The sequence below is a fragment of the Sturnira hondurensis genome, unplaced genomic scaffold (assembly GCF_014824575.4).
Source record: "Sturnira hondurensis isolate 20B ecotype Veracruz unplaced genomic scaffold, ASM1482457v3 Scaffold0021143, whole genome shotgun sequence".
NCBI lineage: Eukaryota > Metazoa > Chordata > Mammalia > Chiroptera > Phyllostomidae > Sturnira > Sturnira hondurensis.
Genome location: NW_028093774.1, coordinates 2,153,713 through 2,179,272, shown reverse-complemented (window position 1 = coordinate 2,179,272; position 25,560 = coordinate 2,153,713). Strand labels below are relative to the sequence as shown.

Here is a 25,560-nt window from a genome sequence, read left to right as displayed (position 1 = left end):
TCATTCCATCTTCTAGGTCCCCCGGATCGAAACTATGGTCTGCAGGCCCAACCCAGCCTGCCACTTATTTTTATAAACGTCTGATTGGAGCACGATCACGTCCATTCATTTACATAGAGTGGCCCTTACACTCTAAGGCCCAATGGAGTAATTATGAAGGAGACCAGGTGGCCTGCCAAAAGCCGAAGACGTTCACTCCGCAGCCCTTTTGCAGGAGTGGGCCACCCTAGTTCTAGGTCGGCGTCTTTTCTGATTTTCACTGCCTCCGATTACACTTTACACTTAAAATCACTCTGTGCTCCTCCCCGAGTTCTTCTTTGTTCTTGTGTTGCTCTTGCACAGGACCTTGACTCCCTTATAGCCCTCTCAGTCCTTCTGGTAGCCACGCCAAGGTCTGCTTCCTGGTAGAACACTGCAGTGAGGTGGGGGACGGAGAGGGGTTTGCCAATCACAGGGTTCAGAGCTCCCAAGTGCCCCAAATGGTCTGTTCACACATTCAGCGGCCCAGGCCTCCCATCCCCTCATGGAAATGTGTTTCCTGGGTCCCCACAATGGCCTGGTTGTCAGTAGGCAGGGGTGAGACGGCCAACAGGGAGGAGGGACCAGGAAGTTCTTCCCTAGAGCTGTTGGAGAGTCGACCATTCCCCCCCCCCCCCATGCTGGGACCTGGTGACTGAGGCTGGGGATACTCCGGAGGATGGGCTTTCCTGGGTTGGGGGTGGGTCATCGCTTCCCAAAGTGCTGGCCTTCTGGGAAAGGACAGAGGCTCCCATGGAGTCAGCAGCTCTGGGATCACTGGCTAGGCTTGCCTGAGGGATGCACTTGGCTTACTTTTCTCAATTCAGTTAAGTGGGAACACTCAGGCAGCCTGGGGTGGCAGGACTTGGCTCCACACTCCTCCAGGAGGGCAGGCCTTGCCCAGCCTGGGCCCTCAGTCCTCCAACCACTGCAAACAACGGCACTAAGAAGTTGTTCTCTGCTGGGTGAGTATCCAAGGTCCCTTCCACATCTGGCCAAGCTTCCCCATGACTGGTCAAGGCCTCTGAGTTATCTCACAGGAAGCTGGGGCGCGTCGCCAGGGTGACCCTAACAGGCCCCTCTCCTAAGAGCCCTCCCCTCTCCTGAGTCTTCAAAGTGGGTGAAATATAATCTTAAGGGAAGTTGTTTTTCTGAGCCAAGGAGCCCGTCTGGTGGAGTCAAACAAGAGAAGCTCTAGCTACGAACCATCCTCAGGTGTAAGGAAGGCAGCAGGGCCTGGGAGCAATTTATAGTTCCTGCCAGATGGAACCAGATCACAGGCAGGAGCTTCTGCTTCCAGAATGTAATGCCTGTGCACACCAGTCTGGTCCCCGCCCCCCACAGGCCCGGCTCGGAGGAGGGTGACCTGTCAGCAGGGTCTTTTCAATTCTGTGCTGCAGCCGGCAGCGGGGACAAAGGAATGAAACAAATTGCTGCCCTCGTGAAGTTCACAGTCCAGTGGTGGGGCCAGCAACTAAGAAACCCATCCCCACAGGTGCGATGAGCCACTCTGTGGGTGGGGTGCTCAGGGTCCCAGGGTCCCAGGGTCCCAGGTTCCCAGGGTCCCAGGGTCCCAGGGTCCCAGGGTCGGGACTGAGGATCATTTGCCAGATAGATGGAGGCAGCGGCCTGAGCAGATGTGTAGGTGCTCAATAAACACTGAACGAATGAATGCAAATTATGTTGTATTTCTAGAAAACAACAGTTGGTAATGACTGAATTGGTCAATGACAAGAATGGTGTGAATGAGGATTTTCAAAATCAGGGTGAGGGTCACCGGTGGTCCCTGAGTCCCCTGAGACATCTGTTGTTGTCTTCACTTTAAAGAAGCATGTCTTCACTTCTGTTCTGACATGAATGAGTAATACAATTCAAGCTGGTTAATATAAACCAGACAGGGTCTCACTGGTGAATCATCCAAAGCAACTGTGTTTCTTTTGCTTATTTGTGGTGAGTGAGGTTTGTTTTGGCAATGCCAGGTACTAGGGAAGGGCTGTGGAGTTGATTCCTCAACAGTGACCCCAGGCAAAAACCTGGAAGAAACTGGGACTGGGAGTGGGATAATGTGAGCAGTTCTAGGACTTGGCATCTGTAAAACCCAGGTCACCCATCTTTTCATCTCACTGGCCTCTGTGGCCTCTGGGGGACCTGCAATTCCCCTTTTGGACAAGGAGGATGGACGAGGTGCCCTTTAAAGACTTTCCAGCTCTCTCATGTGTCTGGCTCGATGGCTGTCCTGGGCTTGGCAGACAGCAGAAACCCCAGTTCCCTGCCTCCCCCTCAGATGGGAGCCATCATCCAGGAGCAGTCAGCCTGATCACATGTCCTGCACCCACACACATAACATGTCATAGAGTCACTGACTTTAGTGAGCCATCTTTCCTGGTCCAAGAACTGATGACCTCCAGAAACAAATCATTTGGGAGCCACATATCTCCCAAAATGTTCATTTTCTTTTTATCAGAACAATGGAAAACAGGAATTCCTGTACTTCATGTACTTTGAAGGAAGAACGCCTTTGTTCAGTAAATGGAAACACGCTAAACAGACTGTGGTTTCAGAAGATGTACAGCTAAGGAACCGGGGAAGGAGATGTGAGAGCGGGTGCTGAAAAAGGGTGGAAAGGCTGCTCTTCGGGAGCTTACACTGATCCTCGGCCGTGCCTGCAAGATAGATTTAGGAGTCCCATCTGTTGAATGAGAATGGAGACTCGGAGAGGTCTGCCCGAGCTGGGTTAGAGTGTGGGGCTCTGCCTTCTCAGCATCCTTAGCTGACTAGACAAAAACCAGCCCCCGCTCATGGGGAAGGGGGCTCAGTTTAGGGCACAGTGGCCCCTGCCTGTCCTCCCTGGCCCTTCCTGATGCTCTGAGGAACACACATCAGATGCAAGAAAGGACCTCTTTGGGAGCCCATGCAGCTGATTTCCTGAATTCGCCCAGTGATGCTGGGCCAGTCCCTTTCCCTTTCTCAGTGTTCTGTGCCCCCCCACCCTGCACCAAGAAAAGGACTTGCAGGTCCTTTCTAGCATCAATAGTCTGATCCCCTTAACAGGAATGTGGATGTCTGTTCCAGGGGTTGGTAGTTAGCAGGAAAGTTTGGTGGAGGCGGGGAGGTGTATGTACCCCTTACCTTCGGTATTATTGTTCTATAGCAAATCTGCCATCAGCATTTCCCAGGAAATCTTCCAGCTACAGGATAGTAACAACCTGTCCAACTCCAAAGTAGCAGAGGAAGTGCTTGATCGGAAGGTCAGAGTGAGTCACATGCTTCATTAAACCAGGCTGGGAATACACAGGCCAATTTCCCAGGGAGTCTTCTCACTGGCCGGGGTAGCCCTGTCTCTGCAGAGCGCACCGGAGGTCACCAGCTCACCTGGGGCTTGTCCATTTTGGTAAGTTTTAGGGTTCAACAAGCCTCTTCTAGTAAAAAGACCAATTTTGACCCTAGGAGGAGAGGGACAAATCAGATTAGGAGGGTCAAACCCCTTTGAGGCTGCTATCAGGACTCTAGGGAACCAAGATGCCTTTGAGTCTGAAGACTTAGGCTCAAACAAATAGAAGGAAAGGGGACCTGTGACAACCAATCGCTAAGGAGTTCTGACAAGTGGATGGTGAGGGAGGGGGATAAACATGCAGAGACCCAACCTGCGACGCCTGAGAATGCTGTTTGATCGCAGAAAAGGAGAAGGGATGGGTGCTAGGATTCTGACTCAAAAACCCTGGCTTGAGAACTGGCTCCACCACTTCCTGGGCAAAAACACATCACTCACAAAGCTGCTTCTCAGTCTGGGCCTGGCGTGAACTAGCGACCCTTCGCTGCCCACCCGCTGGACGCCAGGCACTCTCAAAAGCTACCCAGGCTCTTGTTAAAAGGTAGACATGATTTCAACGTTGCTGTGACAGGGTGGAAAGGGAGTTATACTGAGAAAGCACTAAATAGGACTATGTCTATTTAGATATTGGGCGTGAGACTCTGAGGGTTTAGGTTTTCCAGCCGGCAGTGAGGATCGCTAACCTTTAGGAAGGATGGAGCTTTAACAAGTATTGAAAACCTGGACGACCTACTTTGTTCTGTGTTTGTGGATGGGATTTTTCACAGGTTCTGTAGCCTGAGGCGGGGCTCTTGTTGGGCTGGGGGAAATCCTTCAGGTGCTGGGATTGCCCCAAAGCTGCGACTCCCGGTTCCAGCCTTGGCTCTTTATTGACAGAGGAGTCAGGAGTCGGTGACCTCGACACCCCTCGGATCCAGGTGGCCCACAGCGTCCGAACAGGCGGGGCGCACTGCAGGGCTGAAGGAGGGGTAATCCTCTGGATTACATACGATCGAGAAGTCATTGGCCTCCGCCTGTGCAGGGGGCGCCCAGCGCTGGGAAAGGCTCAGCGTTCCACGTGGTGGATCAACGCCCCACCAGTCTTAGACCCCGTCCCACCCCTGGCTCCTCCTAACCCCACTACCCTCCTTTTTACGCCCATAAGACCCTCCCCTCTTCCAGCGGCCACGCCCCCAACGTGCGCCCTCACCAGAAGCCCCGCCCTTCCCGTATCCTCTCCCGGCCCCGCCCCCTCGCGGCCCGCCCCGCCCCTCACAACTCTGGGCTCCCAGCTCCCGGAGGCGCGGGCTGTGGGGCCCCGCGCCTTTTGTGTCGGGCTTGGAACGCCGCGCGCGCTCTCCCCTCAGAGGCCGCGGGCTGAGAGGGACCCACGCGCGCATCCCACCTCAGCGGGTGGAGGGACGCGCCCTCAGTCTCGGCCCGTGGGCTGAGCTCGCCCTCCCGCTTCCCCGTCGGCGGAGCCGGGGGTCGCCGCCCCCTCCCCTCCTTCCACCTTTCCCGGCGGCGCGCGCACACGCCGGCCTGGGCACGCGCCCGCCAAGATGGCAGGGGCCGGGGCCCAGCTGTCAGGCGCGGCCGTCCCAGCCCTTTCCCGCAGCTAGCGGCCCGGACGCCCGCCCCGAGAAGATGAGCCCCCGCTGTCCGCCGCAGCCCAGCGAGACGCGGAGCCGCCGCGCCCGGGGCCGGCTCCCCCGCTAACGCCCCGCGCCCCGCGCCGCGCGCCCGGCCCCGCGCGCCCGCCCCGGCAGCGACAATGAGGTGAGTCGCGCGGGCGCCTCGGCGAGGAGGGAACGCGGCGGGCGGCGCGGGCTGGCTTCGGGGGAGTCGTGGGGGCGTCGAGAACGCGGGGAGCACCCGGGGGTGTCGCGGTGGGGGGCGTTCTGGAGGGAGCGGGCGGCGCCGGCCTCTGCAGCCCGCGGGAGGCACTTGAGGGGGCCGGGGGGGGCCTGCGGGTGGGGCGACACCCCGGGCAGGTGTGGCCGCGCCCCAGCCGCGCGGTGGCACACGACGGCCGAAGCCGGGATCCGTGCCTGGCAGCCCCGAGGAGGCCGGCCCGAAGCCCCTCTGGCCTCCGTCTCCAGGGCTCTAGCCCGGGCGAAGGCGCCCCCGTGCCGGGGCTCAGCGGCGTTGGGGTTCACTCGTGAAGTGGTGCTTCCCGTCCATCTGGAGCCGCGTGCCCGTGTTCTCTCCGCTCCTCGCCCCCCTTCTCCTTTCTCTCTGCACGCCGGTGAAGTGCAAGGGCTGAACCGCAGCCCCCCGCGCCTTATCCCCCAGCCAGGGGTCTGCTGGTCATGCGACCGAGAGGTGGGGCCCGGCATTCCCGCTCCGGAGGGAACCCAGGCCTGCTTTTGGGAGACAGCCACTTCCTTACCTTTTTTTTTTTCCGGTGCAATTTCCTTTCTAAACACACATGCCATATAAACTATAGAGCCTGTAGTTCCACGTTGCCTGTTTTATTATGAACTTTATTTAAATGAATCTATATTCTCTTGTGTCTGGCTTCTTTCACTTACGATGTTTCTGAAAATCATTTACTCTGTTGTAACTTGTTCATTTTTATTGCCCGACAGTTTTGCACTGCATGAATACACCGCAGTTTCGCCATCCCACTGTTGGTAGACATTTGGCGTAGACGTTCGGATTGTCTCTAACATGTGGCTGTCATTGCTGTTGTGAATACTCTTATGTGTCTCCTGGTGCACTCGTTATTTGTTGGGTGTACGCCTAGCAGTGGAATTTCTAGCTCAAAAGATACACATTATCTTTTAACTTTAGTAGCTAATACCATACCCAGTTGCCGAAGTGTCTGTACCAATTTACATTCCCTCCAAGTGTGTTAGTTCTTGTGTGCCACATCCTTGTCTACACTTGGTTTTGTTGGTCTTAAATTTTAGCCATCCTGGTGAGTGTGAAGTGGTTTTAAATTGCGGTTTTTTGCTGATGAATGAGGTTGAACATCTTTTCCTTGTTTATTTGGTGTTCTCTTTTGTGAATTGCCTCTTCAAATGTCTTGCCCAGTTTTCTTTTGAGGTTTACATGCCTTTTTCCTCCTAATTTGTAAAAGTTCTATTTGTAGATCAAGAAGATAGTTTCCAGCCTTGGCTGGTGTAGCTCAGTGGATTGAGTGTGGGCCTTCGAACCACACGATCGAAGTTCAGTTCCCAGTCAGGGTACATGCCTGGGTTGCAGGCCAGTTCCCAGCAAGGGACTCATGAGAGGCAACCATACATTGATATTTCTCTCCCCTTCCCCTCTAAAGATAAATAAATAAAAAATCTTTTAAAAATACAAAAAAATAAAAATTAAAAAAAGAAGATAGTTTTCTATAACATCTACACATCTTACTATTCCACCATTCAAATTAGGATCTACAGTCTACTTAGCATTGATTTTTGTGTAACTTGTGAAAAAGGGGTCAAGTTTTATTTTTTTCTCCACACCACTTACTCAGCACTGTTTATCAAAAGGGTCACCTTTTACCCATAGCTCTGTAAGACCATGTTTGTCATCTTCTGTTTGGGGTCATTTCCTTTCTGTCTGAAGAACACCTCTTAGAATTTATTTTTTAAGGTTTTAATTATTTATTTTTAGAGAGAGGGGAAGGGAGGGAGAAAGAGAGGGAGAGAAACACCAATGTGTGGTTGCCTGTCACACGCCCCCACCTGGATACTCGGCCCACAGCCCGGGTGTGTGCCCTGACTGGGAATCGAACTGGCAAACCCTTGGTTCACAGGCTGGCACCCAATCCACTGAACCACACCAGCCTGGGCTGCCCCTTAGAATGTCTTTAGTGCAGGTCTGCAGGTGATAGATTCTTCCAGGGCTTGTTTGCAGCTGTCATTATTTGTCCTTCATTTAAAGCAAAAACAGCTTTATTGAAATACAACTCACATACTATAACATCTACCCATCTAAAGTGTACAGTTCAGTGGCTTTAGTAATTTCATGGAGTTACACAACCATCACGATAGTTTAATTTGAGAACATTCTTCCCCATTCCTGATTTGCCGCCGTTTCCTTGAAACAGTGGAAAGCCATCCCATCATCTCCACTTGAATTGTTTGTGTTGGGAAGTCACTTGTCTGTAGCCTGCCTGTTTTCCAGGCTGCTTTTAAAATGTTTTCTTTGTCTTTGGTTTTCAGCAATCTTTTAAACATGTAATTAGGGTTCTTAGGACTTCTCGATCTGTGGCGTCATGTCTTTCATTATTTTGTGAAGTCATCACCCATTAGTACTTCAGACACTGCTTAGGCCCCATCTTCTCTCACCTCTCCTTCCGGTCGACAGTTACACGTGCGTGAACACACCCCAGTCCCTTCTGTGTTTCTTAGGCCTCCTCCTGTGTTTCCGCCTGTCCTTCATTCTAGCGCTCTCCCTTAACTCTCTCTCCTGCTATGAATAATCTGAATACTCTGCTATTAAACTTGTCAGCTGTTTTAATTTCAGTCATATACTTTTTATTCTTTTTTTAAAGATTTTATTTAGAGGGGAAGGGAAGGAGAGGAGAGAAATATCAATGCATGGTTGCCTCTCGTGAGTCCCCTGCTGGGACCTGGCCTGCAACCCAGGCATGTGCCCTGACTGGGAATGGAACCGTGATCATGTGGTTCCCAGGCCCACGCTCAATCCACTGAGCTGCCCCAGCCAGGGCTACTTTTTATTCTTTAGTTTCCTCTTGTTTCTCATAGTTTCCAATTATCTGCTAAAATACTCAATCTTGTCTTTTACCTCCTTGAATATCTTAAGTTTGATCAGGGCAGTACCTGTGAGTCATTTCCAGTGTCTGTTTCTGTTGGCTTTCATTCATATTCTTCATATTGCCTAGTCTCCTTATGTCCCTAGTTTTTTTTTTAATTGTGTGCTAGACATCTTATTTGCACAATTGTAGAAATAATATGAGGCCTAAGAAGATGCTTTTCTCCTTTAGAATAACTCGCATTTGCTTTTGTCAGGCAAGTGGGGCACTTAGGACCTGGAGGCACATGAGCGCAGTTTCAGGGACTAAGCTGCTTCAGAGCCGAGCTGCAGTCCCTCTGAGAGCCCGCCTGCCCTGCTGCCCCTTCCTTGCAGAGGGCGGCTCTCCCCCAGCACCTCCCGCCCGCCCGCACCAGGTGTTCGCTTTTATCCGAGGACCCGTGGGAGTGGGCCCAAAGAGGACCTCCCGGAGCCCCTGACATGCCTTCCCTCCCCAGCCTCCAGGCCCTTGTTTATTCTATTTTTACCTGCTTTTCTGGTTCTCTTCATCTGGAGGAGTGTTCGGGTTTACTCAGTGGGGGGCTGCTGGAAAAAGAGTCCCTGGTGTTTGCGTTTTCAGGGGCACCTGGAGTCCATGTGCAGCTGTGGAGAGTACTGTTACCTGTTTTCTTGTGTTCTGTTGGAACTGTATTAGGTTGTCTCTGTTGGTGAAAGGCTCTGGAATCAAAATAACTCGAAGAATAAATCTTTAATTCCTCTTAATATATAATTAACTGAAAATGTGGCAGTTTAATTCAGATCATTACTGTAAAGCAGCAATTTCAACCTTTTTCATCTCATGGCACACATAAAGTAATTCTGAGGCACACCAAAAAATATGTTTTTTGCTGATCTGACAAAAAACTAGGTGTAATTTTTATTTATTCATACCGGATGGCTGTTCTTATGTTGGCTGTTGTAATTTTTTATTTGACAATCTATTTACCAAGGGTGTCAGACTCATGTTCACTGGGAGCCACAGCGGCCTCCAGGTTGCCTTCAAGGGGCTGAGTGTAATTTCAGCTCCCTAGCAGTTAAGGAGTAGTTACGTTTATACAGTCCTCAAATTATTCTGGCCCTTTGCAGGCAACTGCAAAGCTGAGGTGGCCCACGGTGAACATGAGTCTGACACCCGATTTAGTCGGTACCCCTCACTAAATTGTCTGGCAGTGCATATTTAAAAAATGTTTGCGGCACATTGGTTGAAAATCGCTACTGCAAAGCAAAGGATTTTAGAAATGGGTGCTTTCCTCTCTTCTTCTCATAATTTATTTCTTTCTCGTTTTGATTCCCTTTGCTGTGTATTCGATAAAAATTACCCTTTACCTGGTTCTCTTGAATAGAATATGTAATTTTTTGATAAACAGTAGTGGAATAGCATTCCCAGATCCCATTCTTTTGGATCAGATTTTTTAAAAAGACATGGACATAGAAATGAAAGTTCCTATATGGTTTCTCCAAAATGAGTCATTCGGTTCTTTTTTTTAAGTCATTTGTTTTTTACACAGATTTTTTTTTAAATGCTGTTAATGGATTTTTTAAAAAATCCATTAACATGGATTTCTTTCGCAGACTCTTTATAGTTAAACGCTTATGCAAGTATATTTACATGGACCTCAAGTACTTGAGTTTTGCAAATGGACCTAAATAAGTCAAGAGGGTCTATTCATTGCCTGTTCATTACATCTGTTTTTTCAACTCATTTGATTGGGATACTCATAAACAAGCAGCTTGGTTCATCCATGAAAAACACTTTCCTTTTTGTTCAGTTGTGAATTTTTAAAATGAAAATAACACGCATTTTACCTAGATGATCTCATCAGAATACCTACACGTGACCTACTGATAAAGGTCTGGACGAGATACCTTCTAACAGATAAGCTGACCACTGGAGGTAGGGGCCACATCGGTTAGCCCGAAAGTCCTGTTGATTCGGTTCCTTCAGGCTGTGTCTGAGTTTTTCCAGTCTTCTGCCTGAGTTCTTTTTCTAAGAGACTGGAATGTAAGAGCCCTTCATAATGTATAGTCTTCTTTTAGAAATCAGTTTTTGAGGCCTCACCGTTGCCTGGTACTGATTATATGGGTAGGGAGGTGGAAGGAACCAGACCTCTCCCACCCCCTCCCCAAATACCACCCATCCCTTAGAGATGCACAGAAATGTACTAGATCTCTTTCTACATCCCTTTTCTACCTAAACAGACAAAAAACAACCCATATACACAAGATACAATATTTCTGTTTGTATACTTCAGTCCTTTGTCTGTTGGGAACAGTCTCTTCTGTGAACAGTCCTCCTATCTCCCTTTTATCTTTTAAAGATTTGATTTATAGAAGTTTGAGTTTTTATGTCATTAAATCATTTTCTTTGTGACTTGTCCCATGATTTCTTAAGTTTGTAATAGTGTTATTCTAGAAGTTTGGTTTTATATATTAACTGATTTTCTGTTTTATCTGTAAGAATTTTTTTAAGTTATTTTTAAGCTATTTTGCTCTTTAGTTATTGAGCTAAAGAGCAAAATTACATTTTTCTTCAAAATTGCTGATCAGGTACTTGACTGTATCAATAAATATGTGGCTGAGACATCAGCCGTGTTTTCTAAGTTGAATGGCAGTGCAAACATCTGGTTCCCAAAATCCTCTCTAGGGGTGCATGGTTGCAGCTGGTAACATCCGAGTGCGGCTCACCTCCAATCCTCAGAAAGCTTGCCCGCCACCATCAAAGCCAGCCTGTAGACGTGAGGCGTGGCCTGACCAGCATCTCTCAGTCTGGTTACGTGCCAGGGAACCGCCTCATCTGGGCCAAGGGCACTCGATCAGTCTTGGAATAACACAGAATGCAGGGTGATGACAGGGCATACTGCAAGATGCCCAGGCACAGACACAGCCCTTATTTGTCACCACTACTCTGCATTAACTTCATTCCTGAGTTCAAGTCGGGTCCAACGACATTCCTGAACTTGGTGCTGCAGAATGGGGGGCGTTTCTCCAGGTGTCCTCAGAGGGCACGTTAGGCACACCTGCTGTCGGGCCTGTGGGGCTTCTGTGTGTGTATCTTTCTAGGCTGCCTTCTGTTGTTCTGTCTGCCTGTTTTCAGGCCAGTGCCATTACCATGTTTACCTTGTGGATGATGGTTTTTTAATTAGAGCAACTTTATCCTGTTATTAAAGTGATGGCATTTTGAATTTTACTTATTTTGCTAGATATGAATTTTACTTATAAACTAGATACACAACTAGTCCTCGTTTTATAAGTACACATAAATAAGCTACATGAAAATAAATTATATCAGCATTGTTTCCTGTGAAGATTTCTTCCCTTTGAAGGGAGTATATGTACACTCTGAACCTAGCAGTGGACAATAAGCTTGATGACTCCCAGTCGTGGAATGACTGTATCAGAAGTGCTGTAGCCCTGGCTGGTGTGGCTCAGTGGATTGAGTGCCAGCCTGTGAATCAAAGGGTCACCAGTTCGATTCCCAGTCAGGGCACATGTCTGGGTTGTGGGCCTGGTGCCCATTATGGGGTGTGTGAGAGGCAACCACACACTGATGTTTCTCTCCCTCTCTTTCTCCTTCCCTTTCCCTCTCTCTAAAAATAAATAAATAAAATCTTTAAAAAAATACCAACATTGAAAAGAAGTTCTGTAGTAATGTGGTGGTAACTTGGAGAGCCCATGCAGCTGACACAGGGTTGACGTGGGAAGGATAGTGGTCCTCTTGTCAAAGATGCAGTTGTCTCTTTCCTAGCCCCAAACGAAAAGATCCCCATAGGAATAATTTCCGGTGGCCATTTTCTCTTAAGAAAAGTATCTTTCTGATTTAAATGGAATATATGTTGAGTGTAGAGAATTTAAAAGCATAGGTATAAAGAAGGCAATAAAAGTCAGCAGTGAGGATGTAAATTAAACTCACCGTGGTAATTGGTTCACAATGTACATAGGTCAAATCATTGTGCTGTACACTGTAAACCTATACTGTGCTGTGTGTCACTTATATATCAGTAAAACTGGAAAAAATTTAAGTTGCCACTTTTTAAAAGATTTTATTTGTTGGTTTGTTTGTTTATAGAGGGGGGAGGGAAGGAAAAAGAGGGGGAGAGAAACATCAGTGTGTGGTTGCCTCTCATGCGCTTCCTACTGGGGACCTGGCCTGAAATCCAGGCACGTGCCCTGACTGGGAATCGAACCAGCTACTCTTTAGTTCATAGGCTGGCACTCAATCTACACCAGCCAGGGCTAAAGTTACCACTTTAAAAAAATTATTATCAATCCTGTTGGTTAGGGATAATCAAATAAAATATGTGGTTTAGTTTCTTTAATTTTTTTCATGTCTAAGTGTATCGTTCTTACAAACCTAATATGCTATGCATTTGTGTTGAACATTTTACACTTAGTATGTATGCATTTCCCTGTGGTAAGTATTCTCTGAAAACATTTAAAGTAGTTGATTAATACTCTATCACATGATATATCATAATTTATTTACCATACCCCAGTTTTAGGGCAGTGAGCTTGTTTATAGCATTTCATCCTTGAAAATGCCATGCCATGATAATAAATCTTTATGTACATAAATCTTAGAATGCCTCCATCTCTGATTATCTTCGTAAGGTAAATTAGCAAAATAGTATGTAATACTACTGATACCAAAGGATATAAACATTCTTAAAGTTACTGATATATATATTATAAGAATGTTCATTTTAAACAAGAAGAGAGAAAGAAAGATAAAATTAGCGAAAGGAAGTTTAATCCTGGTGTTAACTTGGCGATTCCTGCCCCGCCCCCAACCCCCAGAAAAAAAGGCAGAGGAAGGACTAGGAAACCAGAAAACAGCGTGGCTCCCTGTGCTCACCAGTAGGGGGAGCCCTGTTTCCGATTCTTCCTGCTCCTGTGTGGGAAGATGGACTGTCTTTGTCTTTAAGGCGAAAGACACCTCCTCTCGCTCTGGGGTTAAGGGAGCTGTGAGTGAAGGTTGTTGGTTCCTTTTAATCTTCAGTTTTGCCCCATGTATTCTAAGCAAGCTGGGTTTTAGAGTCAGACAGACCTGCGTTCCACCCCAGAGCAGACATCGAGCAGATTTCTTAGTCCCCTCAAACGTGAGTGAGAAGGTGTGCAGGAGCCCCTCCCCAAGCAAACTGTGGTTAGGGGAGCCGTCTGTCATCTAGACACATACTCAGAAAACGTGTCTTCAGAGCTGTGCAAAGAGCTTCTGCACCTTTGCAGGGTTTGGTAAGGATCACGTGAGGTCACACTGAAGGTTCTTGGCTGACACTGTTCAGTAGGGGTCAGTTATATCCCTCCCCCACCCCAGTCTATTATGTCCCTGAGGTAGGCAACCCCTGGAAATTGTCCCTGGAAAAACCTGGGGCAGTTCTGATTTCAAATATTCTGCCCTTTTGTGACATCACTGTATAACTTATCCACCATATGTGATCATTTTTTGTTTTAGAAACCCGTTGCTATTGATGCTTCAACTTTTAAGAAAGATTCAGGGACATTCTCTCTAAGAGACATAAAACAGAACTATTGAAATAAAAACAAAACAGGAGGCAAGCCATTTTGGGGTAGAGATCCTTTTACCAGAGTATTTAGATTAAGAAATAGTTCCTGCTGTTAAGCATATTTAGCAGTGAATTCATGGAAGCCATGGTGAAAATGGAAATGCGAGCTGATATGTGTTTCTCCTTCTAGAGTAAAACAGACATGCCTTTGTGGGGCTCCGGAGACTTGTTGCCCGGTATCTTTAGAGACATTGGACGGCTCATTTTACCAGAACTTGGATACACCCCTTCTCCAGTCCTTTCCGCTTGTGGTGTATTTGCCCTGGGTCCCTACCTTAAAAGCTTCCAACCCTTAAACCTTCTCTAGGGCAGGGGCGTCCAACCTGCCACATGCAGCTCAGGATGGCTGTGAATGTGGCCCAACACAAAATTATAAATATACTTAAAACATTATGAGATTTTTGGGGGATTATGTGTTGCAGTGTATTTAATGTGTGGCCCAATACAGCTCTTCTTCCAGCGCGACCCAGAGACCCCGACAGGTTGGACAGCCCTGCCACTGGGCCTGCAATGTGTGGCCCAATACAGCTCTTCTTCCAGCGCGACCCAGAGACCCCGACAGGTTGGACAGCCCTGCCACTGGGCCTGCCCTCCACCCCGGCCTCGTAGGTGGGAGGGTGTCTGTTGCTCGGATCTGAGCTGACCGAAGACTGCCTCCTTTCCTCTCTCCCTGCTAATTAACTTCTTGTCAAGTCTAACTTCAGATGCCACCTCCTCAGGGACACGGCGCTTGGCCCCTCGCCCGGCTGAGGGCCCTTCACTGTTATTTATCACTGTGGCATCTCATGGTTCCTCTGCCCAAGCTACATTCGTAATTCCTTATATTTCCTCCTGTCCTTCATGAAGGGTCATGCTGTCTGGATCCCCGTGGGATCCCCAGAGCTTAGCACTGTGCCTGACACTCAGTCGATGCTTAGTAAATACTGATGCTTGCACCTGTGCCTAAAATGGACAGTAAATCATGCCATTCCTTCCACGTGGCATGGGGCCTTCCAGGTCCAACATTCCAGGCGGCCACCCCCAGACCGTCGAAGCTGGCATTCAAGGTGAAAGCTGTTTCATTTTGTGCTTAATGGATTAACGTATCACTGGGGTGAGCTTTTGTCTGTTGTTTCCGTGCTGCTACCGTGAGACACGACTTGTTTGCTGATAGTAGAGAGATGTTTTCCCCTGGGATTTCTTTATAGGGACATCCTGCACTGTAACTCTCAGTGTCCCAGATGTTTCTCCAACCTTCGTGTGCCTAGGGGCCACTGTGCACATCGCCTTCTAAAATGCAGCTCCCAGGCCCTGTCGCCAAAGATGGAAGAATGCTTTTTAAAGTATTTTTCTCTTTTTATTAATAGACTTTATATGGTAGAACAATATTAGATTTACAGAAAAATTGAGCAGATACTACAGATAGTTCCTGTGCCCCTTCCCACATGTACCAAATAGTAACATCTTACTTGATGCATTTTTATACTTAAGGAACTAGTACTGATGCATTATTATTAACCAAAGTCTGTAGTTTAAGTTTCATTGTTTCCCTGCAGTGTCCTTTTTCTGTCACAGGATCCCACCCAGGACACCACATGTTATTGTACCTCCTTAGACTCCTCTTGGATACTTTTTCAGACCTTCCTCGTGTTTGATGACCTTGATATTTGAAGGAGTGCTGGGTGGGTGTATTGTAGGAAGCCCCTCTATTGGGAGTCCCCTTGTTTTTCTCATAATTAAACTGAGGTGATACGTTTTAGGGAGAAGACCAGGCAATGAAGTGCCATTTATCACATACAGAGGGTAGATATGACCACAGGATTTCTGACTGTTGATGCAGACCTTGACCACCTGGCTGAAGTAGTGTTTGTCAGGTGTCATCACTGTAAAGTTACTTGTTCATTTCCCTTTGTGTACTGTCCTCTTTTCAAGAAATTCACTCTTCACAGCCCACATTTACATGTAGAGAGTCACTGCTTCTCCTAAGGGATGCTTTATTTATTTCTTTATTTATTTATTTATTTATCTTTAGAGGGGAAGAGAAGGACAGAGGGAGAGAAATATCAGTGTATGGGTGCCTCTCATGTGTCCCCTGCTGGGAACTGGCCTGCAACCCAGGCATGTGCCCTGACTGGGAATCGAACCGCGATCGTCTGTCCCGAGCTCAATCCACTGAGCTACAGGGCCTGAGGGATGCTTTTTACATTTTTATAATTAAATATTTATTTTTTGTATATTAGAAAAAGTGAATGTGTTAACTCCGTGGTATTTTAACTGGGTTCCCCAGGTAGCTGTAGCCAAGACAAAGGCTCTTGTCAGAGGAGTTTCAGAGGGTGCAGGACCTCTGGGAGCAGGGCTGGGTGGGGGGGAGAAGTAGGGGGAGGAAGAGCCAGTGCAGGCGATCATGGTGGGTTAGGACTGATGTTTAGGTGAGAAAGGGAGAGAAGCAGCTAGCCATAGCTGCTGTCTTCATTTGACAGAGGATTGCCCCTCACCTACTGGTGTCCCCACGTGGGTACTGAAAGGGCTCCCTGGCATCCCCTGGGGCAGCAGGTCAGAAACTGGGCGAACTGGTCCCTCAGAGGTGGCTGGACCAAGAAACAGGTAGGGCAGGAGGAGCCAGAATGGTGCCAAGGGGGTTCTTAGTGCACATGATTGTGTGAATATTATTACTAGGGAAAAGTAAATAGATTTCTTTTTACCTCTCGATCTCTTTACTCACCGCTTCTTGCTGGACAGTTTTCTACACTCGTAGATTCACCTGTGTTGTAAGTGCCTCACTTTTAGTTAAAGCGGCTCTGCAATGTGCTCTAGTGTTCAGCAGGGCTAGTACTCTTGTATTAGTAAGTTGATTTTAAAGAAGAAGATCGGGTTCTAGCATTCACGTTAAGCAGACACAACAAAAACCATGAATGACCAGTTTGGTGTCTAGTACTTTAACCCAGAGAAACAGATCCAGGCCAGCATGACGTTGCCCCTCGGGGGAGAATCTCATTTATGACTTGATGGTGTCCGTGGCTTTGGTATTTGAATCCCAGCAGGCATGGTGAGGCTAAAGATCACCCACACAAGCAATAGGACCTTCCAGGATAGGGTTATTAGCACGGCAAGGCGCCTCCTACCCTTAGTCACCCTGCCCCCAATTATTAATGAAACCACAGGTTTTGGGGGGGAGGGTTTTGACCTTTAAAAAATACTCATTTATAAAATCATAGAAAGTTAGGTTCAGAAACTTAGAAATCCTCTAAGTACAATGGTCTTTAACCCTCACTAGGCATCAGAGACACTGGATAAAGCCCTCTTCCTCGACACCCTCCCACCAATGCCAAAGCCCTACCTCAAAGATTCCATTAATCTGGAGTGAGTCATGTTTTCTGTTTTTTCTCAACTTGTCTTTTTAAAGTCTCTGCATGATTAAGTGTGTAGCCAGAGTTGAGGGTGGCTGACCAAGTCCTGAGGTCAAGAGCAGGACTGGTTTATTCAGTACTGTAGTCTCAATACCTAGCACTGAATCTGGAATGTACTTTGCTTGATAAATGTTTGTTGAATAATGCACAAATCCCTCACTTCTCAGTAAGAAACTGGACAGACTCCATAGGTCACTCGCCAGAGGTCAGAGCAGTGGGGTAACAGGGACGTGAAGCTCAGGTTTCTTGCCTCTCAGTCTGGTCTTCTTTCACTGTCCTTCCTTCATGTTTTCCTCTTTAGTTGTAGCCAGAGATAGGCAGGAGCATTTGCTGTCTTGACTCACATGCTGGCCATTTTTGTGACCTTGACCCCAGCTCCTACGCTGTACAGCAGAAACTTGGGAGTGAGCTTTTGACTCTGTAGTAAGATAATTGGACAAGGCTGAAATTGCAGCCTGCGTTTGGTGTCATCCTCTCTGTGGGGAGGATATGGGACAGAGGAGACAGGGACACGGGCACAGGGAGCTAACATTCCTGTGTGTCTGCTCTGTGAGCCTAGGAGTTTCTGATGACTGTATCTCATTTTTTGAATGGAGCCCCACATCCCCATTTCCAGCCGTAAAGCCTGTTAGATTGTAGATTGGAATGCATGGTAACATTACTTTTGATTAACGCTTTATTTCAGTTGAGATTCTGTGGCTTTCCATTAGTCAGCAGTAATTCCCAATCTCTGTTTCCCACTCTCCAGATTGCTTAGTAGAGTCTTGATTTGGGTAGTTCCTGGGAAAGACTCAAAAGTCAGAACTGCAAAAGTTGTAGAGACCAGCTAGAATGACTTGTGTTGGAAAGCTCCCCTCTGGTTCAATTTTAAACGAAGTTCTGCTCACTTTTGTTGGATTTGGGAATTCTACTTCTGGCAGAGGTTTATCAAGTTGGTTGGACCAGTCCTATTGAGAACAAGGTGAGCAGGTGAAATGTTAAAAAAGAAAATCAGGCCCCGGCTGGTGTGGCCCAGTGGGAGAGCATCAGCCCGCAAACCGAAAGGTTGCCGATTTGATTGTAGGCCAGGCCACTAATCTGACATGTGAGAGGCAGCCGATTGATGTTTCTCTCACACACTGGTGTTTCTCTCCCTCTCTTTATCCCTCCATTTTCCTCTTTCTAATAAATAAATAAAACCTTTTTTAACAAGAAAAGAAAATCAGTCTGAAGGCGTAGGAGAGCTGCATGGCAGAAAGGATTTGCAGAGCCAGGATCGGGAGGAGATGGACAGGTAAGCCTGGTATTTGGTACCGTTTCTTCCCGTGAGGCCTTTGTCAGCTGAGGGGGTGATTAGAGCGTCAGACAGGTTCGTGGGCCTGGGGAGATAAAACCCAGTGTTCAGAACAGGCTTAGGAGGAGGACCCCTGGTAAGCACCCCAGGTTTTCAAAAGGGCCTCTGTTTAGGGGCAAGGGAGAACCGGAAGTCGCCTGGCCCTCTCTGGAACCAGCACTGCTTTGGATCATCTCGTCTCTGATTACATCGGGCTGCCATGTAGTTGTGTGTGTCTCCCTGCCTGTTGGAGGAAAAGGGAACCCTTTCTGGAGGAGCCTCCAGTTGTCTGGAGTTTTCATGCACAGTCGTGGCACTCAGTCTGCAATGATGGGATCTCTGAGGATGAGAACCAGAAGCCAGGAGAAGGCTTAGACAATAGTGATGGGCATAATGAAGGGCTCAGACTTGGACTGTAGAGAACTTTGAGTAATGCGTTTAAGAAAATAGGTTTTCTTGTTCACCCATCCCAGCTTAGAGGCTGACTAGACTCCAGACATAGTGTTTATACTTTGTGGTGGACAAGTGTGAACAAGTGTGTCTTCCACTTGTCCTCGGTGTGTTTGCATGGTTGTAAGCCTTTTGCTTAGTCCCATAGTGGTCAGCTTAGCGGTCCTGACAGGAGAGAAATTGCAGTGATGATCACAGGCTCTTAGGCCTTCAAGCTAGACGAGGAGCCCCTGGAGGCCAGTGCTTGGACCTCGTTATGCTTTTATCTTCTAGAGAAGTAAACATGGTGATTGACTTAGGCAATGTTAATACATGCAGATATTATTTTATATAATAAAGGCAGTGTTAAATATTTAATGTAAGCGTAATTTCAGTAAATGTGAATTTTTAAAGTGTAGACATCTGTATTATAAATACATTACTTATTTATGTGTTTTCATGTATCATCTGCTTAAATTTTTACTTGCAAGATATATTGAATGCCTAGCATATGCGAGACAGAGGGGCTAGGGACAGGGCTACAGACACGAGTGGGAGTTGGGCCTTAAGGAGTGTAAAGCCAAGAAGGGGCGCACAGGGCATCTGAGATGAAAGTGCCAGAACAGAGGTGTGTATAACCCAGTCTGTACGTGTGTATATGTCTGTGTGTGTACATATGTATGTATGTATTCATATTTAGATCGATTGACCTGCATTTGCGGTGGAAGAGGGCAGGGTTGCTATATTCCGTCCTGGGTCTTCCCTGTTGTACTTCTTTGAACTGTCTTAATTTGGTTTTTCAGTTCCTTGAAGACAGTGGTCTTCAGAAAGTCTTGCCTTACCTTACTTAAATGTCCTTAGTTCTTCCAGCTATTCATGATATATCTCTAATTAGTGGCCCTTTTGAGGGCCTTCCTTTCACTGGGCTCTGACACTCAAAGTCCACTAGCAATTAAAAAATTAACTTCTCTAAGTTTGGCTTGCACATGGAAAGTTGGCGGGCCTGGCACGCAAACAAAACCCTTTATTCAAAGCAGAAACGTACCATACCTGGGAGCCTGTGTTCCTATGGACGACCGAAGTCAGATGTGTCCACTGGCATTGCTGTCTCAGACCAGCTGAGATTTCTAACTGAGCAGCTCTGCAGTGCTGTTGATAAACACTTCCTTTCCTCAGAAGAAGGAAAATGCTCTCCTGGACCTGTGTCCCTGTGCCAGTAGAACTGTAAGCCACTGAGTGAATCAGATAAAGAAAAGAAAGAGTCCCAAACAGAAGAGCATCGCTAGCCAGAGAACCAGCTGGTCCTTCATGGGGGCAGAGTGGCGTGCTTCCTTCGAGTGCCCAAGCCCATAGGTGGTGAGGCAGCGTGACTGTGAACTGTGCGGTGCGAAGCCATTCACCAAGTAGTTATTGTACTCAGCTGATTCCTGGGCTCTGAATAGAAGACATGGCTCCCCACGTGTGTAGCTCAGTCCCAGAGTGACAGAGCACAGTGACCTCAAGTTCATCATGTCTAAACTGGACTTGCTGCCACCGTATTTATGAGCAATTGGTTTTTGACAATGATGCCATTTTTCAGTGGGGAAAACTGCCCTTTGGCAAATGCTGGGACAACTGAATGTCCACACACAGAACAATGAAGCTGAACTCCTACTTCACACCATGATGTGAGCTTAAATGTAAGAGCTGAAACTTGAAGTGTCTGATAAGAGAAAATAGAGTAAATCTTCATGGCCTTGGGTTAGGCAATGTTTTCTTAGAAATGACACCAAAATACAAATGATAAAATTAAAAAAATAAATTGGATTCCATCAAAATTAAAAACTGTGCTGCAAGCCATACTATCAAGAAAAATGATAAGACAACTCATAGAATGAGAGGAAATACTTGCAAATCATATATCTGATGAGGGACCTCTATCTAGAATATATATGTAAAAAGCCTTACAACTTAATAATAGAAGGATAAATGTCCCAATGTTAAAATGGGCAAATGGTTTAAATGGGCACTTCTCCAAAGATGTACAAATGGCCAAAAAAGGACGTAAAACGGTTCACAGCTTCATTAGACACAAGGAAGTGCAAACCACAATGCGATACCTCTTCACACCCATTAGGCTGGCTAGACTAAAAGAGACAGGTGATAACAAATGTTGGCAAGGATGTGGATAACCTCACCCAATGAGTAAGTGGCTCTGTGTATATAAGTCTCATGTCGGGACCCTCATTCATTGCCGGGGAGATGTAAAAGGGTACAGCTGCTTTGGGAAACTGCCTGGCAGTTCGTCAAAATGCTAGACGTAGTTGCCGCATGACCCAGCATTTGTGCTCCTAGGCGTGTACCTAAGAAATGAGAACACACATCTACACAAAACTTGAACGTGAATGTTCATAGGAGCATTATTCATGATACCAAATAGTGGAAATAACCCAAAAATGTGTGTACTGGTAAATGGATAAACAAAATGTGGTGTGTTTGTCTGTCCAGTGGAATATCACTCAGCAATAAAAAGGAATGAAGCACCGATATTGATACAGTGGATGAACCTTGAAAACATGCGAAGTGTACAAAGCCAGTCACAGAAGATCACGTATTGTTGCATCTGTGTGAGACGTCCAGAAAAGACAAACGCGTAGAGACGGCAAAAGATGAGTTGGTAGTTGCAGGGCTCGGGGCGGGCGTGGGGTGGCTGCCGAAGGGTCTCTGGGGGCCGGTGAACGTGCTCCAGAGTTACTGCCGCGTCGGTCACGCCACTCTGTGAACACACCAAACTCACTGCATTGTGTACTTAGAGTAGGTGACTTTTATGGAATAAAAATCTGTTTCTCAATAGATCTGGTTAAAAAACAAACAAACAAACTGAACCTCCTGCCTTCCTTTCCAGGCTTGTCTTCCAGAATCCTCCTCCTCAGTGGGCTGCACAGTGACCAAAATAGAAACCTGGGGGCTCAGTGGAGTCACTGAGTTCCCTCCCACAACATCCAGGTGGACATGTCACCACATTTCTTCCTCCCTCCTGTCCTTGGTGCCTGCCCCCTTTCCCCAGCACCATGACACTGATTGGTCAGGTCTTCATCATTAAAATACCGTAATTGCATTCCACTTTGTCCTCTACCTCTTAAAATGCCTCCTCTGTACTTCGTGAAGTTGTTAGTACTCAGATCGAGTTCATGTTCTCTTTCTAGCTTTCTTCAGGATATTTCTGTTTGTCTGGATGAAGTCGTGGCTCCTTAGCACGTATGCAAAGTCTTGCATGAACTGGCCTCTCTCTGCCTCTTCAGATTAGTTTCCTGTTCTCCTTATAAGGACCCTACCTTCACACATTCTTTGCATGTGATATTCCTCTTGCTTGTGATGACACATGAAGTGGTCAGCAGCCACGTGTAGCTGATAGCTACCATGTTGAATAGCACAACTTATAGAACATTCCCGTCAGATTCATAAGCACTCAGTGTTCATTGAGAATTTCAAGCTTTGAGGAAGTTAAGAAGCCAGAAGGAAAGGGTAACATTTAGTCATCTCAATTCAATTTCTTTTGTCAGTTGTTACTCTTGCTTAAAGGTAAGGGTAATAGTGGTCCTGAACATATTAATCCACATGCAGGCTCGTCCTTTCCATTATAAAGGTCAGGAGGAGAGAGGGTGTCTTGCTGTATTAGTTGGGTATATGGTTTTCTCTCAGTGTCCAATTTTGAATCTGAGAGAGGAAAGGATTGGGACAGGGAGGAGATTGGGAGCAGGGTTGGGGACTGTCACTGAGGATCAGTTTGAAGTCAGTCATTTGAGGAAATGGCTGAGAGAGTGCTGGGCTTGGACTCAGGGGAGCCCGGGCCTGGCTCAGGCTGAGCTCACTCACGGGCATGGTGAGCATTGCCCCCCTTGGGGCCTCACCATATCATCCATTTGTGAAAGGAGGGGCTGAACTCAACGGTATCCAAGGGCCCTTCCTAAGCTGGTCGCCTGTGGTGCCTTGGCTCTTTCTGGCTCAGGAGGTGCTGGGGGTGCTAAGTTAGGGCAGAACCAAGTCACATGAGGCCATAAACTTAAATGCCCCTTTTCTTGGTTGCTCGTGTTAGGGAGATGAGATCCTGATGTAAGTAAACTCCAGGCTACTTCCTGGTGTCAGACTCTGGGCCTGCTCTTGATTCGGCAGGGGAGGGGGGGGCTGAAGGCATAACTTTATCTTTCCTCTCTCCACACACTTCCCAAAGGGAAGTACTGTCTATAGTTCCCTTTCTGTTACCAAGCATGCTTGGCCTTGCAAGGCTTCACTTGGTGAAGTTCACTTAACCTTTTGGCTCTGTAGTATCCCCTCAGTAAAGTGGGGTAGTAATCCCTGCCTTGCCAACCTTTGGGGCTGATTCTTTGGCCATAGCAGATGATGTATGAGAAATGCTTTTAAAGGATTCTAGAAACGGTAGCTGTCATTACCGTGCTACACAGTGGGGGCATGGACGTGCCGGTTTTGTAAGGGGTCAACTGGTAGCACCTTAGATAGGTTACCACTTCTTCTTAACCAGTAGAAAGAAGCAGGCGTTCCCATCTTTATCATTAGGAGAACAAAACCGAAATCACGGGCACCGCGCACCGGGGCCAGCTCGCTGGCAGTGCAGTCAGAACCGCTGTGCAGTCAGAACAGCGGGCTGAGGGTTTCTTGGGAGACAGTGATTCTGCTCAGATCAAGACAGACTTTATTTCCAGTTAGACAGGGATTAGGCTATTCCGGGAAAGCTCAGGAAGGTCTGTACATTATTACTGATTAATAAATCTGCACGTTTGTCAGACTGTAAAGGCTACCTAAGTGCAGTTTATTGGAGCCGAGAGGCTATAAAATAACTGATCCCCAAAGCTCACATGTAATTATAATAAGCCTTCCCATTTGTATAGTACCTTATACTATACAAAAAGCTATTGCATAATTATCATGGCATCTGAAGAGGTTGGTGAATACTGTATTCATTTTATACATGAGAAAATGGACGCTCAGATAAACAGCTTGTCGTTGGCAAACCTGGGACTGGGGGAAAGAAGAACTAGCTTTTATTGAACTTTAGCTGAACACAAACTGCTTTCACATTTACTCTCATTTAATCCATACAATAGTCTTATGAGTCAGTACAGTCCCATTTTATAGATGAGCAAGCTGACAGTCAGGTTAAAATAAATTGTTCAGGGCTAACAGCTAGAGAGTGACAGGGCTGACACTGAAAGCCAGCTGTTTGGCTCCAAACCTCGATACTGCTGCGCTGTACAGACGCTCAGCTCTGCGCTTGTACAAGAGTGTCACACGCTGAGTAGAAATTGTCCTTTGAATTTTGGTCTTTTCCTATGAATGTGCAGTACGATACTCTCGCGATGCTGGGCAGCAGCCGCCAGTCAGCCACGTGGTCACAAGGTAAACAGCCCACCCTCTGCAGTGTATCCATGTGTCAGATGCCTCTCCCCACATGGATGCCACTGTGAGTGTTCCGAGCACGTGTTAGGCTACGTTAAGTTGTGATGTTCAGTAGGGCATTGCTGACCTTCAATATTTTCAATTTACAATGGGTTCATCTGAATGCAATCCCATCAGAAGTCCAGGGGCATCTGTATTGCCTCTCAATTCATTTATTCCTTCATTCATTCAACAAGTTCTTTTATGCCTGGCAATATTCCAGGCCTAGGATCTCACCACCCCTCCCCCCGCTCTTTCTGTTTCCTGTGGGTCTCTAATTTGAGACATCTCCTGTCACACTGATGCTGTTAGAATAGTGTGTTCATATTGTGTGTTGTGTGCATGCTGGTAGGGTACAGACAAAATAGTGTTATTGTTTTTATAAAAATCATTCCTATTCAGTGTAAAAATTCAGCAATACAGAAGAATACATGAAAATGACCAGTGGATGTCAGTCCCCTGCAGATAAGCATTTGTTAGCATCTTAACTAGCACGCTTCCACACATCTCTGTGCACATATAAACACACATAGCAGCATAATGCTAATGGAGCAGCTGTGTGTACTGAGCTGTCTGCCGTGGGCTGAGCGGTTCACAGCATCACATCACTTCATCCTTGCCAAAACCCTGCGAGATGATGCTACCACATACTACTCAGAGCAAAGCCCATGCTTAGAACAGTGAAGTCATTTGCCCAAGGTCAAGTAGTGGTAAGCTCTATAAATCTAAATACCAAGCTTGTAACTACTATGCTATGCTGTACATAATAGTGTATAAATGAGATTACACTGTTGATTCTTTTTTGTAGCTTGCTTTTTTGTTTGATTTGTGGAATTGTCTATTATACAACAATAATTGTAATTTGTAATAATCCTCTAATGTTTTTACTCAACTATACTAATGTCTATGCAATTAATTTAGGTCTAGTTTATGATTCTTTGTATATATTATACTTTATTTGGATAGTCACTTGTTGATGGGTATTTAATTTATTTCCAGCTTTTTGCTATTTTAAGTCATACTGGAATCAACACCTTTGTGACTTTTTGGCTTCAACTCAGTGTTCTGTGGTGAAGAACAGACTCTGGCGTTGGGCAGCCCACGTGCGTGTGTGACTAGCCCTGTCACCTTCAAAGTACATTATCTTGGGCAAATCATTTCATCTCCCAGTTCCTCGACTTCCCCATCTGTAAAATGGGAGAAAGAGTAGAGCCTAAGTCCTTGCTGCTCCCCCAGGACTAAGTTCATTGATACAGGTGAAGCCCTAGAGCAGTACATAGGACATAAGACCTGCTCAGTCCATGTTAGCCCTCACCTGCGGTAGTTCTTCACTTGAAGAGCTATGAGTTGCTTTTG

The 25,560-nt window shown here is 46.8% G+C and overlaps 1 protein-coding gene across 1 annotated transcript in view; it reads left to right on the top strand.

Moving 5' to 3' along the window:
* Positions 1–4,612: 4,612 nt before the first annotated feature.
* Positions 4,613–25,560, top strand: part of EVL (Enah/Vasp-like) — a 120,145-nt gene continuing 99,197 nt past the window's right edge. The window contains exon 1 of the mRNA XM_037031722.1: positions 4,613–5,107. Coding sequence (XP_036887617.1) covers positions 5,103–5,107 — 5 coding nt within the window. The 5' untranslated portion in view covers positions 4,613–5,102. The remainder of the gene's footprint in view (positions 5,108–25,560) is intronic.